The sequence below is a fragment of the Poecilia reticulata genome, chromosome 17, assembly GCF_904066995.2.
Source record: "Poecilia reticulata chromosome 17, P_reticulata-male-v2, whole genome shotgun sequence".
Classification (NCBI taxonomy): Eukaryota; Metazoa; Chordata; class Actinopteri; order Cyprinodontiformes; family Poeciliidae; genus Poecilia; species Poecilia reticulata.
The window spans coordinates 11,351,257-11,366,203 of record NC_088846.1 but is presented as its reverse complement, the minus strand read 5'-3'; the positions used below and the strand labels follow the sequence as shown (position 1 = coordinate 11,366,203).

At 38.0% G+C, this 14,947-nt stretch overlaps 1 protein-coding gene across 2 annotated transcripts; it reads left to right on the top strand.

Moving 5' to 3' along the window:
* Window positions 1–6,911: 6,911 nt before the first annotated feature.
* On the top strand, window positions 6,912–13,502 carry LOC103479315 (E3 ubiquitin-protein ligase MARCHF2-like). Of its 2 annotated transcripts, none has more exons than XM_008433679.3 (5): window positions 6,912–7,246; window positions 9,202–9,513; window positions 9,638–9,833; window positions 10,099–10,308; window positions 12,106–13,502. In XM_008433679.3, the coding sequence occupies exons 2-5, from the start codon at window positions 9,329–9,331 to the stop codon at window positions 12,259–12,261; spliced, it is 747 nt and encodes a 248-aa protein (XP_008431901.2). In that variant the 5' UTR covers window positions 6,912–7,246; window positions 9,202–9,328; the 3' UTR covers window positions 12,262–13,502. The 2 variants fall into 2 exon arrangements, with proteins under 2 accessions (XP_008431901.2, XP_081454139.1); XM_081598013.1 differs by lacking the exon at window positions 6,912–7,246 and adding an exon at window positions 8,597–8,616.
* The last annotated feature ends 1,445 nt before the right edge of the window (window positions 13,503–14,947 follow it).

The following is a 14,947-nucleotide window of genomic DNA, read 5'->3' as shown; positions in this document are numbered from 1 at the left end:
AACTAGTACTGCACTTCACCTCAAACACACCAGTCATGAGGTAAAACATGGCGGCTGATGCATTTTTGCTGTGAGAATTTTTTATTTAGAATGCACAAATGATGGAAATTAATAGATGGTCTAAATACAAAGCAATTCCAAATGAAAATCTTGTACAAACATTTCTAATTTGCAACTTTCAATGTTTGCCTGATTTCAATATCTTGCTCTGTTTTGCAATGGTCATAAATGGTCTTTACTTGCATAGCTTATAGGCAAAGCTAGAACCAGGATTTGTGCTTTAATGCACACATTGATTGCTTTTAGATGAGGTGGATTTTTCTTTTCTTAGCTTATCTACTCAAAAATATACATTCAAAAAAGCTCTGTTAGATCTAATTTATATTCAATTAAAAGAGCTGATTGAACCTGGAAATGTTAGACAGTGTCCATCTTATTTAGAGAGGCTAAATGATTGATACCGATATAAAAAGGAAGCAGAAAATGATGTCAAACAAATACACACAATCCTATCCTCCAACACCTATAAGATACATCCACACAGTTAGGCTCAGGGCTTTAAATGTGCAAATAATAATAATAATAATAATAATAATAATAATAATAATAATAATAATAATAATAATTAATACATTTTATTTGTAGGTGCCTTTCTGGACACCCAAGGTCACCTGGGGTGACACCCAAGGACCAGGAAGGCGCAAATGATAAAATGTTGACATGTGTGCTAAAATTACATATGCGTAATTTAACTGCTCTGTTAACAGTTCTGGATAGCTAGAAGTCTCCAAACTGACTAAAATAAGTCATATTTTATCACTAAGCCCCATCTGTGTTGCAAATTTTTAAAAGGAAAACTATCAAACACAAACATGAAATGTTGTCTCTGTCAATGCAAGGGAAGAGTGTTTAAAACAAAAAGTACATTTGTCTGGAGAGGGAGATTCCTTATTTATGATCTGCACTGAAAATGTATAAACTAGTCCAAAAAGAGGGTTGCACAGTGGCGCAGTTGGTAGAGCTGTTGCCTTGTAGCAAGAAGGTTCTGGGTTTGATTCCTGGCCCCGGTCTTTCTGCATGGAGTTTGCATGTTCTCCCTGTGCATGCGTGGGTTTTCTCCGGGTACTCTGGTTTCCTCCCACAGTCCAACAAACATGACTGTCAGGTTAATTGGCCTCTCCAAATTGCCCCCAGGTGTGAATGTGTGTGTGCATGGTTGTTTGTCCTGTGTGTCTCTGTGTTGCCCTGCGACAGACTGGCGACCTGTCCAGGGTGTACCCTGCCTATTGCCCAAAACGTTAGCTGGAGATGGGCACCAGCAACCCTCCCAACCCCATTAAGGGACAAGGGTGCAAGAAAATGGATGGATGGATAGTCCAAAAAGAACCTTAGAGCAAAATTAATTTTACTCTAATAATGTAAACACACATTAATAATTTTTATCTGAACTTAACATATGTAGTTAATTTACCAGTTATAGTATGTTTTGTGTTTACTAGAACCTCATGTCATCAGGAAAACATGGAAGATGTTATAACATGGAAAAAGTATTCACACCCACTCACATGCTCTGAATTTCAGAATTCAAATCTGAAATTCTAAACCAAAAAAGCATCAAGATAATTACTGCTCACATTGTGTCAAAGAAAACTTTAGGAAGTAAATGTGATTGGTACAATATGCTAAATAACAACTCTAAAAGTTTCTTGATCTTTCGTAGACGTTGAATTTAGGTCGAAGTTTATTGAGTTTCGTCACAGAAGAATTGTACACATTTTTGGCATGTTTTGGGAAAACCAAAATTTAAAATTTATCTCTCATATCACTGTTTGTTAGAATTAGCTGTTTGAAAAGGGATAAAATAATTCATTACTGAAACATCAAGGTAGCTTTTTAAGTCAGAGATGTGTAATTTTTCACATGATTGTATGTCAAGTTGAAATCATGTGCATGGCTTCAGTGTTCTATCAAGACCAATAATTTAATATGGTCCTTTAGAAAAGTCCTGTGACATAACAGAAGAGTGAAATCACAGGGGTCGGTGCTTCTCTCATCAATGAATGATGTTTGACTGCAATGAATGGAATGGCCCCAAAATCAACATTTTAAAAGAAGAATATAATAATAAATATCTTTCCTAAAAATATGTCAGTCCTGAAAAATGTCCAAAACCACATAAAAATTGGGTAATAATAGTATTTCTGAAAATTTAAGAAAAAAAGATATAATGTTTTTGTGCATAATTAAAAATGTTGCTGATGTACTCAGGAAAATAATGCCTAGAAAGAGTTTTATGGTACCTCAACAGGCGTTATCAGATCTAGTTTTCGGTCACAGATGTCAAAAGGGAAGTGACAACATGTGCGTGAAAAGCTATAAAGTATTTTATAGATTATACACTTTTTAAATCTTAAAAAAGACTAGACTTTTTGTTTGTCTGCTTCATCTTTTAAGGGAAAACACTATACGCACTCTGATGGACACATAAAGGACTAATGCTATCAATTCAAATTCAATAAAATATACATTTTGTGTATATAGTTGAGACCTTTGACAAATTTATGTAAAAAATGAGTAAACAAATCAGCAACTTTGAAATGTTCAATATGGGCTTTCTGAAACAACCATTTGCATCACAAATGGCTGCCTTTAACAGTCCCTAATAAGTCGATAAACGGGTCTAACAAAGAAAATGTGAAGTATTTAAATAAATATAAATGTGACTATAGCTTTTTCTCATGAGATTGATAGCACAAATAAGTATAAGGACAAGAGCCCACCAGATAATGAGAGAAACTTGATTAGTCCCTCACGAGAATGAAGCTTAAAAGATCACGAGATGGAGGTGAAGTACCTGAATTAAGCTGTTATTGAAAGCCAAACGCTGTGAATAAGTTATGCAATCTGTCTCTCTCTAGCTTTTACTCACTGTACCTTTTTCTCTTTATAGCATATGTATATTCTTGATTTGTTCTGCTTTTTTCTTTTTCTTTTTCTTAGGCTTTGGAACTTCGATAAACGTTGAACAATGGCCATCCTTTGCAGGAGTTACAAAATTATTTCAAGAGTGCATCATCGGCGCACAGATCAGATCATGGAAGAACACTGTGTTTTGTAATTTCTCAGTTTCTCTCTGATTCAATTTTTTGGGAAAAAAAGAGACAAAAAGGAATGTGTAAGGGGACAGATACTTTTTGCAGCACAGTTCAATAATACAATAGTCAACTAATTTTTATAGTTTAGATTATGGTCAAGTTTACACCTAAGAATGTAGACTGAAATATGTTCAGAGCACATGCTTATACCTACATGGAGCCACAATTTGCCTAGAGTTGAGTACATCTATGTCATGGCCATGTAATCTAAGGTCTTCTCTGATTCTTGGAAAGTTACTGATGTAGTTTTTTGTGACATTTACGAAGAACTCAACAACAACCCAGAACAAAATACATATTATCAGACATTTCCTTTAATGAGCTTCTTGTGTATATTATTATTATTAACAGCAGTATTTCTACAAGTTCAAATCCTGGCAAACCAATACAATATCCTGACTGTGTTGTGTTAATGATTTGCCAGTGCATTTCTCTGGTGGTCCCAGTTAAAGTCCACTAACACAAGTCCCATGATATCCCACGCATGTGGAGATGCAGCATCTCATGATTTGTGTTGGACTTTGACTCAATAGATAGGTGAACTCTAACTAATAAGAGGCGCGCCCGGAGGGACATTCGCAATTTCCCATAATACCTGTTCATTTGTGCGTGCATGCGTCCGTGCGTGCGTGCGTGTGTGTGTGTGTGTACAGAGGTTAAACTTACCTTAAACAAACTCATTCATTATCTGTGTTTGGGATCAAAGGAACCAGAGGTGACAGAAATGGAAACAGTGACATGGTAAAAATAGACACTATTATACAACAAGGTATTTTTCTAAGACAGATGGTCAAAAATCATTTACCTAAAATGAACTGAATATATCTCAGTACCCGTAAGGTGTATTGTCTTATTCTTGTACAGGGTTTTCCAAGGGCTTGTTGAAGTCTTAAAAATTAATTATCTGTATTTTATGAATTTTATGTCATTACAAATCTTGTATGTATTTATATTTTATTTTGTACTATGATTATTTCCTGCTCACAGTTAAAAAAAAAACCCGACTTTTAATATTACAGTAAGAAAGGAAAAATTAAACAGTATGAAAAGTATGTTTAATACCTAAAGGATGTTATCTCCAAAAGATACTTTTAATCTGACTATTGAGTCGAATCGGAAAGAATATTTTAATTTATTAAAATATGGAAATATAGAATAGAAAAGCACCACTTTAATGAATGCCACTGTTCATTCACGTAGCCTGACTAATTGCTTCCCCCTAGTGGTTTTGCAGTGGGAAAAAAACATTCTTACTAAATTGAGTGCTTCTCACGGACCCCATCGTGACAGAGAAAAAATAAAATTAAACTAAAATCCTGATATATTAACGGATAATGCTTAACATTATCCTTGATGTTTAAGATTATTGCCAATGTTTATCAGATGTCAAATTTCATCTCCAGAAAAGTTTCCTTTTGTGTTAAACATTGGAGAAAAAGTAAAACATTCCAAATACATTAAACATAGCAATAATGACAATTTAACCTTATATGACCTTAAACATCAAGGACAACGTTGAGCACTGAAGACAAAACAAAAAATTGGGGACAACGTTAAACATCCTGGACAACTTTAAACATTGAGGATAACATTGTTCCCGATGTTTAATACTGTCTCTTTTTCTGTTATCTCAAAGGAATCTTCATGTCGAATCTCCACAATCAAAGACAAACTCCCAGGATTTTCTAGTTTTATTCATTTTATTTTTAACAGATTGTGAGAACATCCCCGTAAAGAAATCTAAATGGTCACATAATTCCCAGGAATGGAACAAAACCAGACTGGAAGGAGGGATGGAGGGAAACAGGATGGATGAATGAAGGGAACCAAGTTGGATGGATAGAGAGAACGAGGTTGGTTGGTTGGTTGGTTGGTTGGATGGATGGATGGATGGATGGATGGATGGATGGATGGATGGATGGATGGATGGATGGATGGAGAGAGGAAACCAGGATGGATGGATGGATGGATGGATGGATGGATGGATGGATGGAACCAGGATGGATGGAGTTCATCTGGGTCAGAAAGCAGCTGCTCATCAGAACGGTAGTTAAATCCTAATTTTCTTCTCTCAGATCTGCTCAGCAGGAGAAGCTCGCTGCGTCTCCTCTCTTCCTGTGTCCATCGGCTCAGTGCGACGTAGCGACTCAAGCTCAACAGGTGAGGCCGTTTTCAGGCTGTTTGATCTCAAATCTCCCCCACCAATGGCGCCTCAGAAGAGCGAGTCGTAGCCATGTGATAGCCGTATCTTTTTTAAAACGTTCACGTAGAAGCTGCGTCATATTTTTATCCAGCATGGCGCATGCGCGTCAAGCTCATTAGTAACAAAAATGGCGCCAAAGGAAAGGACCGAAGTTAATCAGCTATCCCTGTTTTTCTATCCTTTCAAACTGCGTCAAATTGGTTCCTGCACCGCACAGAGCTCTCCGGACCTGTCCCCAATGCATCAAACAGCAGATTTTGATTATAAAAATTGTCACACATTTCATATAATATCTTTAAACTCTCATAAAACAGACATAAGCAGTTTCCATACCAAAGCATCTGTTACACTCAATATTTTCTTATTAGTTTTCTACTTCTTTGGATATAATGCACTAAAACATTTTTCAAATGACATATACTGTTAAGTCTATGATCTATGTAAAAAAACAACCAACAAAAAAACTACTGATTAAACCGATATTAATCAAATCGTGCTCATTATATCTAAGAAAAATGTTCTACTGATTAAGTTATATATACAGATTCTAAATTTAACCTAAATTGAGGTATACTCAAAGTCATTATTAATCCAATATTTCAACATGCGTTAAAATCAAACATCATTAAAAACTAGCATAATTAAACTAATATTTTCAACACTTCTCATTTAATTTGATCAGATCAAGAGTCCAGAGAAACCCCTACAAGTTTATAAAATACGGACTACTTATTAAACAAGGGGGACCAATAAGCAGTGGCGCAACTACACATTATTCAGGTGGATGCAAAAACATAGATCGGCGCCCCCCCCGACCGAGGCACGGAACGTCAGGGTGAAGGAGCGACGCTCACTCAGCACCACCCCCCCCCCCCCCCCCCCCCGAGGCGACGATACGTGAAGGGTAAAACTCGCTACATTTACCTCCTAATGTGCGTAATGTGAAGGAGCGTAAGGCGCGCATTAGTGTACGGGAAAACATCATCGGCGCGCCGCCCCCTCCAGACGGGGTTTTGGCGCCCCCTCTGGTGCTGCGCCCCTATGCGTTGCATACCCTGCATACCCACTTTTTGCGCCACTGCCAATAAGTTCTATACTTTTACCTTTTTGTCTTTCTTTTGATTTGTTGTTTTGTTTGCATTTTCTTCTAATTCATGTAAAGCGATTTGAGCCTTGTTGCTGAAAATGTGCTGTATAAATAAAATTGCCTTACCTTACCTTCTCCCTTGATTAAGTCGTGGCCGAGAGTAACAACTCGTGACATTTCGTGGCCACAATTTTTCTTTTTCTTTTTTTCTCTGATATCGCCAAACGGGCTCCCTACTTCTACACTGTTGACGTTAATAGCTTTTTTAGTTACCTACATTATTGATCATTTCAAAGAAGAATAAAAGGTATGTTTTACTCTTCGTCCGTTGATACAATTTAAGAAAGTAGCATTTAAATAAATAAAAATATTTTTTTTTTAAAAGCGGGATGCTGCAACATTCTTGTTGAACTTTGTTCGTTCATTTTTTGAGTTCCTTTGATACCTTATTGGCTGACTTACTGTATTTATCATTCCGACATCACAAATGTCTGTGAAGGCAGCACGGGGTCACATGACCAGTGCACAGCTGAGGGATGCCGAGGCTTACCCATTGCTAGCCAGCTAGCCCCGTTAGCTGTGTCTGGCGATTCTGACAGAATCCGGTGGATTTTATTCTACATTTTCTAATCAAATCCAATCCAGTGGCCCGAACTGCCTGTCATGGGGAGGGTACACTGCATATGGTCATCGTCTGTATCCTCTCGTAATGGCAGCTTTTGCTCAGGCTTCATAGTCATAAATCGTAGCTAGGGTTGTCCAGTTAGCTCAAGGCCAAGCGAAGAAAAGGCAGGCCGTCGGGTGAGTACACTTACAGTAAAGTCATATTTTCCACCTTAGTAGCATAATTTTTTTGTCAGCCACATAACATATTTGCTCTATTGTAAACAACTACCCAAACAAAGCATCTGGTTTTTATCGTTTTTTTAAATACTTATATTCTTATCGGTTATTACACACCAATGCTACTGTCAGTTGAGCATAATTAACGATGGGTGTGTTATTTATTACGGCCAACCGCTGCATATAAACTCAAAATGTAGATACTAATCGCTCCGATTTATTTTTTTTCCTCGCCTTTTAGTGTGTTGATAAAGCTTAATGATGTTTTTTTTTCTCTCTCTTAGTATGTCGCATTGAACTGAAGTAAAACCTTACAGTCCTGGTTAGTCTGTCAAAATGTTTACTTGTTCGATTCCTACAGCATTTTAAGAATGTAATTTTAACGACTAGGAGGTTATTGTAGATAAATTACAGGTTTAAATGTTGTTTTTGACACGGCCACCCAGACCTCAGGAACTCGGTTGAAAAACAAACACTCCCATTACACTGTCAAACATTCCTTATGTGGGTGAAGGCATTAATAGATCTTAAAGCCAGATAGCCCACATTCACTCTCCTGATTCTTGGACAGTTTATGGGTGTTTTTTTGTGAGTTAGGGTGGTTTTAATTTTATTCTAGCTTTTCTTTTCTTTTTTTTTTTTTTTTAACTCTCATTCAAACTTCTTTTTTAAAACACAAGGATATCTATGAATAATTTTTCCCCCCATTGATCACCTTAAAGACTTTGCCCTAAAAGTAAAAAGAAAAAAAAACGACAGGAATGCATGTTGGAGCCAATTTCCTATTTGCTCAAACTGCATTAGATGTTAATTTAAAAAATGCACGATCAGTGGCTATTTTGGATTTAACTAATACTGGTATTAATTTGAAAGAAAATAATATTTCGATACAGTTTTTTTTCCAAGGAACACACAAGATGAAGATATCCACAGGCTTGTGGATTTCAGTGGGGGTTTTTTTTTTTTACCAGTAGCAGTTTTTCCTATTCTTTTCACAAGGTTTCCCCCCCAGAAAACTTGTTAAGCTCTGCAGTTGGGCACTCGGCAGTCATTCTTCTAGTGACCCGTCATGTTTTTGTGTTAAAAAATGTTTAAACTTGACAGGAAATTTGAAAATATCACTTGATAATTATGTGTTATTGGAAGATTAATATCTGAACACCAACTATGAAGGTTTTTAAAAAATGCAAACATTTTAAAAAGACTCAAATAAATACTAAGCCTGGTGGGGACACAAGTAAAGCCTGGTGGCCCTCCAGGCTTAGAATAGACTGGGGAAACTCTGATTTTCAGACCTTGGATTATTAATTGATTCGTGTTTGTCTGTGGTCAGTGTGTAGCTGTTTAAAGAGAAATCATAGTGGATAAAGTTGTGCTTTTGTGGTCACATTTTTGCTCTTTAGCTGTCAGTTTCTGAGAGTTGTATAAATACATTTTTAATTATTAAGGAAAGCAGGTGCACACAAAAATAAAGAAAAATATTTTGAATCAAAATTGAATGACTGAGAGAGAAACTATTTTTTTTTTTGTGAAGTGCCTGGAGATAACATGTTTTTGTGAATTGGTGCTATATAGATAAACTGAACTGAATTGAAATCTTCTAGGGCTATGGGTAAGTTTGAGATGAACTGCTTCTGAAATTTAGATTCTGTGTAGATTAGAGAGAAATCACATTAAATTCAAACCTAATCACCCAATTCCTGTTTTCTACTTTTTTCAATATTTAAATTGTAAATCTTTGTAAAATAATGTTTCCAATTCAAAACCTAAAACCGATGACACTGTAACTGAGAAGTGTGAGTAAAGAAGTGACTAAAAGGCACAAGAGTCTGTCTTTTTTTTTTTTTTTTTTTTTACATAATCATGTGACGTCTGCTTTTATGTTGTTAATATCCTGGGACTTTTCCCTGTAGGTGGATCAGAGAAGTTTGGGGGATCGAATCTTTCAAATCAAATCCAGTTCAGGATCAGTTCTTCAGTTGAAGCCAGCGCCCGCCGGCCTCTGCCAGTATTTTCATCACTTTCGACCCCAGATGAGCCATGTCTTCGTCAGGGTGCTGCCAGCTCCCCGGATCCCTCTGCGATTATTCTGAGAACACTGAGCCCGATCCCTCTAAGCATTCAGAAGAGTCCGATTCTACTACACAGGCCCAGTACGTTGCCAAGGTTACAGCTAAAGATGGCCGCCCACTCTCCACTGTTGTCAAAGCTGTGAGCTTGCAGAGGTGAGTATAAAACTAGCATGTGGCTCCAGAGTGTATCCTGTAAATAAGTGAAATGTGGCTCACATAATTATGATTTTTTTCTTTCCCCCCTTCCCCTCCGATGCGGCCCTGTGTCGGCGCTCAGCGATGTGGGGATGTGTCGGATCTGTCATGAGGGCGCCGGAGGGGAGACGCTGCTCTCACCCTGCGACTGCACTGGTACTCTGGGAAAAGTGCACAAGAGCTGCCTGGAGAAGTGGCTGTCGTCCTCCAACACCAGCTACTGTGAACTTTGTCACACAGAGTTCACCATTGAACGGAGACCACAACCACTGACACAGGTAGGAGGGACTGAACTAACTGCAGCGATGGATGTGTTTGATATCTTGTTTTGTATGTTTACTAGAAGATGAGTCTCATTTGTTAATTAGCATTGCAGTGCTTTGTCGTCTTCACAGTGAGAACAGATATTTTATAAAACGACCGGTTCACATCACACAGATACATTCGTCAAAGCTCTTCCTTTAGATTTGTATTTTCTAAATTGATATCGTCTACCACCGCTAAGTTTGAATTGCACCAGTAAGCTCTTCATTTTGCTTTCAGTGGCTGAAGGACCCCGGCCCTCGCAGTGAGAAGCGCACACTGCTGTGTGACATGGCCTGCTTCCTTCTCATCACGCCCCTGGCGGCTATTTCCGGGTGGTTGTGTCTCAGGGGGGCCCAGGACCATCTGCAGCTGAAAAGCAGACTGGAGGCTGTTGGACTTATTGCCCTAACCATCGCCCTCTTCACCATCTACATCCTCTGGACACTGGTAACTACGGCTTTCGCTCGCCACTGTAATTTATATTCTCAGGTCCATCATTATCAACTCATAGCCGTTTTCTTACTCTGTGGTGTTTAAGACAAAAAGAGAAATCTTTATGAAATTTGCTCTTGATTTTAGCTCATATTTTATTAGCTTAGTTCTTTTTTTCTTAAAATCAAAACAGGTCTCTTATAAATGAGATCTTGTAATCCTGTATGAATAAAGGTCATATAAATAATAATAATAAAATAGTGTTGCAAAAGTGGCTGGGGAGAGGGAAGTCTGTCTCCCCCCCTCCCGATGATGGATGGAGTTGCATAATAAGTCCTCTGAATGACAAAGTAAAACAAATTTCTAGATTTTGTCAACAGTACTTTGTAAAATATTTCAAAACCCTTTTTTTCCCATGTTATAGCAACAAGCTTAATTGTATTTTATTAAAAAGAGAATAATACATTTCATTGATTTGTTCTTCTTTCAAAAGTAAATTTAAAAAGTGAGGTATGCATTTGTATTTAACTCCCGTGTGGCTGTACTTTCTAGAGCCACTTGTGTTGCAATTAAGTCTGTTGGTGTCTGTCTCTAAGCAGGCTGCAGTACAAATTTAAATTTTTCACAATCTTCTTTGCAAAATGTCTCAAGCTCAGTCAGATTGGATGGAAAACATACTTCCACAGATTTTTAATTGTGTTTAGTTCTGAACTTTTACTAGGCCGTTTCTAATGGGCAATTACCTTAATCGAAACCTTTCCATGGTAACGCGGTGGATGTTTAACTCCGTTTAGACGTTTTCCTCGGAGACTGCTTTTTATTTAGCTCCATTCATCTTCCCATCCATACTGACCAGTTTTCCTGTCTTTGCTGAACAAAACCTTCCCCTCATCATGATGCTGCCACCATCATGTCTGAGGTCGGGGACAGTGTGTTCACGGTGTTGTGCAGTGTTAGTTTTCTGCCACACGTAATGTTTTAAATACGGGCAAGGCTGTTTGAATTTGCTCTCAGCTGACCAAATCACATTTCTTCCATGTGTTGGTTGTGTTACATACACAGCTTTTCGCAAAAGCTTTTAAAAATAACTTCTTGTTGTATTCCAACACTGATTTTCTGATTGCCACTCCTCCAAACAGGGCCAGAGTTGTGTATTGCATGACTAATAGTTATTCTGTAAATAGGTTTTCCAATTTGAGCTGTGGATTTCTGCAGTTTTTCTAAATTTATAAAGTGTTAAATTACACATGGATGAACTGAATTTGCTAATTAGCTGCTTTGTGTTTGAGTGAAGGGCTCTAAATATATATGGATACACTGCTTTAGATTTTTATTTAGAAATAAAATCCATCCACTTCACAGTTAGTATCTGCTTTATGTTGATCTTTTACATAAAATCCCAACGGGTTACGTTGAAGTTTGTCCTGCAGAAGAGATTGTTCTCCGTTTTTTTTTAAGTGGGGAACTCTTAAAACATGATGAGGGAAGGATAGCAGGACTTTATGTGCAGCTTCTTATCATTCAGAGCTTCCGAGAATCTACATGCCTGAACAGAAATGCATAGCTTGATCAGAAGCCAAATTTCTCCTTCACATCTACTGAACTGGGCGTATAAAAAGCAACCGAGAGAAACTTTGGAAAGCGTACTTGTGAATTCACTTTTAAAAATTAGCCTTCGTCTTTCTTTCTCTGCGTCGCATCCATCATGCTGCGTCTCGAACATCTTTTGTCAGGTTTGTTGACAACGTCTTTTAAGCTCCTTTCACTGTCTGTTGTGGGCCAACCCCCTCTTCTTTGTCGCCCGACCTCTAGGTGTCGTTTCGGTATCACTGTCAGTTGTACTCAGAGTGGAGGAGGACCAATCAGAAAGTTCGCCTGCTCATGCCCGACATGAAGGGGGCGCACACCACCCAGCGCTCAGTGCCGACCAAGTCGACCAAGAAAATGACTGACGAGACCATCGTATGAGTGCCGGGGCAGCGGCGAGGGAAATAATGCAAATCAAGCTCACACAAGCACTCTAAAAACAAGATTAATCATAGTAATACTGAACTTTTGCACTTCATATGGACGATCCTGAAGGGAAAGGGATGCTTTCTCCTCATGATTCTTTGTTAAAGCACTTGATTAAAAAACAAAACAAACAAAAACAAAACTACGTTATTGGCTGCCCACAAAAAGTGGATTTGGGAGGAACTCATTTCAGAGTGGTGTTAGATTAAAAACTGTGTATTCACCAGAGCTGGGGACGTGAACGAACTGACACTCGGAGAATGAACTAACCAGCCTGACTTTTTATGTCAGTGGCAGAAACTTATAAAATACTAAGACACAAGCTAATGTAGCAGGATATAACTGATTCAGCATGCTACTACAGTATAATAAGAGACATATTCACTACCTATAATTCCCCTATTATGCCCCCTGCACAATGTATTTAGCTGGTTTTAAACCGTGGACGAACAGTAGTTCTGCAAATGGATAGGAACCTAAGAAGATTGACAAAGTCTAGCTGTGAATACTCCTTTTTTTTGTTTGTTTGTTTGTTTGTTTGTTTGACAAGTAGAGGGCGACTGTCGCCTCTATCACTGTCCCTGTCTATAATCTGAAGCTTTTAAGTTTCCAGGTACAGCTTTTACATTGCTTTCTCTAGAGGGAGCGTTAAATCATGTTCCTCCTTGGTCAGTAAAGGGAGACGCGTTGCATCAGTCACACATGTCAAAGGGGGGGTTGAGGGAGGGGGGTGCTTTGCTGGGAATTGTAGTTCATAAAATGACACTAACTCGCTCTGAAAAAGTGTTGAAGGCATGAAAAGTGTTTACATTCTAATTGGATGATGTCTCTTCTGTTGTCATAAAAGTGCATTAGGAAATGGCCTCACTCCACGTGTAAATGCATCACTCATGAGCTGAGCTGGATAGAAATGGTCTGTGGTAAAATGTCTTAAAAACCACAAGAAATTCAGTAAAAAAAATAAAAAAACAACACACAATTGCGACCGTGTTCAGATTGATGAGATTGAAGGCATTGGGGAAACGATAGACGTGTGATTTGAGAGCAGTCTGGGGCTCGGCAAAATGCAAAAGAGAAATGTGCTTTGAAATGTCAATCGATGTATACTAAAAGTATTTTTGTGTTACTGTAGTCTTCCTGCTTCATCCCCCTGGAAAGTTGGGTTATTGTGCAATAAAACATGAGGGACTCCTGGACATTGTGTGAACTGGGATTTGCTTACTTGTTTGCGTGAATAAATTGTTTTTTTTTATTGCAGCAGGACAAAAAAAAAAAAAGCCATTTTGAAAAATGTGAAGTCTAAGCACATTTATTCAGTGGAGGGAGTCTAATATTAGGGAATGATGGTGGCATAACCTTGTTTATTCTGTGTATTTTTTTATTTTTATGGAACTTGTCTATTATAGATCCAGTCACTGTGTTCTATGACTTTAGGTGTTTGAAGTTACCGCTAACCAGCTGCTAATATACCCTTGCTAGCCCTTTTACTTCCTACCATCCCGAGCATAAACATTCAGTGGGCCAAACTTTCAATGGGACTTTAACTGGGACGATATTGAAGCAAAGATTAAATTAAGATTGAGCTTTTCTGCAAAAACGTCAGATGAGCCTGGTGTAAAATGGAACGAACGTGCGAAATCTGCCTCATCCCCCCTATTTGGTGTGGTGGAGGATCTGTGGTGTTTGTTAAATTCCTGCCATTATAAACTCTTTAAATACTTAGAGATTTTTTTTAAAAAGATTTTATTGAGCAGTGAGGAGACAAAGGCCAGACATGGGGCGTCAAACTCAGGATAACCGCGTCGAAGAGTCTCAGCACATGGTGTGCACGCTCTAACAACTTAGCCACCCAGTACCATGCTTAATTTTTCAAAAATCTCCCAGACTTAACCAGTAATCTGAAAATGTACTCATCATTTCAATGTATCATAACACAAAACACGAATCTCTAAAGTAATGTATTCCCCATTGAATATATATGCACATAAATTAAAGTTTGGGCTCGTTAAATGTGCGATTATGCAACTGCAGTGGAAGATTGCTTGGAGGCGTTTTACACTTCACAAGGGGAGCCAGCAACTTGGTCTGTGTTGATGCCTTGTAATCAGGCAGTGTGGGAGTTTGAGAAGGGAATTTTTCATTTCTCTTCCTTGTATATTTCTGTGTAATGTTACTATACACAGCTGCTGTTCAGAACACAAAGCAAATATGTCAGTAAAGGTAAAAAAAAAAAAGTATATGGACGATCTGATGCTCTGTTCAATTCAAATACCTTCTGCTACTCAAACATAACTGGTATGTGGGTGAAAGTGAGCTTTTCATTTACTGGGCAACGTTAAACTTTAGGCGGTATCCTGGATATTTTTATTCCTTTTAACAAGTTATTTTTTTTATTGGTCTTGCATAGAAGCAACAAGTTGTTTGGCTGTTTCTTCATTATGCTTCTCAGACAGTTTAACAAAAAACTGCATGAAGTTTGAGGGGGAAAGTAAACACAAAAATACTTTCCAAATTCAATTAGTCGTGAGGTTGAATACTTAAACGAGGACGTTCCTCCCACATTTTCAATCATCGGCTGTCTAGTCTGTAACCTACGTCTGTACTGCTTTTATTTTGTTTTTTTAAAAAGGACACTGCAAAG

What these genes read in the sequence shown, in the direction of transcription:
- LOC103479315 (XM_008433679.3), top strand. Translation starts at nt 9,329, where the DNA reads ATGTCTTCGTCAGGGTGCTGCCAGCTCCCCGGATCCCTCTGCGATTAT. An exon ending in AAAGCTGTGAGCTTGCAGAG is followed by an intron (nt 9,514 to 9,637) that starts GTGAGTATAAAA and finishes GTCGGCGCTCAG; the next exon opens with CGATGTGGGGATGTGTCGGA. An exon ending in GACCACAACCACTGACACAG is followed by an intron (nt 9,834 to 10,098) that starts GTAGGAGGGACT and finishes TTTTGCTTTCAG; the next exon opens with TGGCTGAAGGACCCCGGCCC.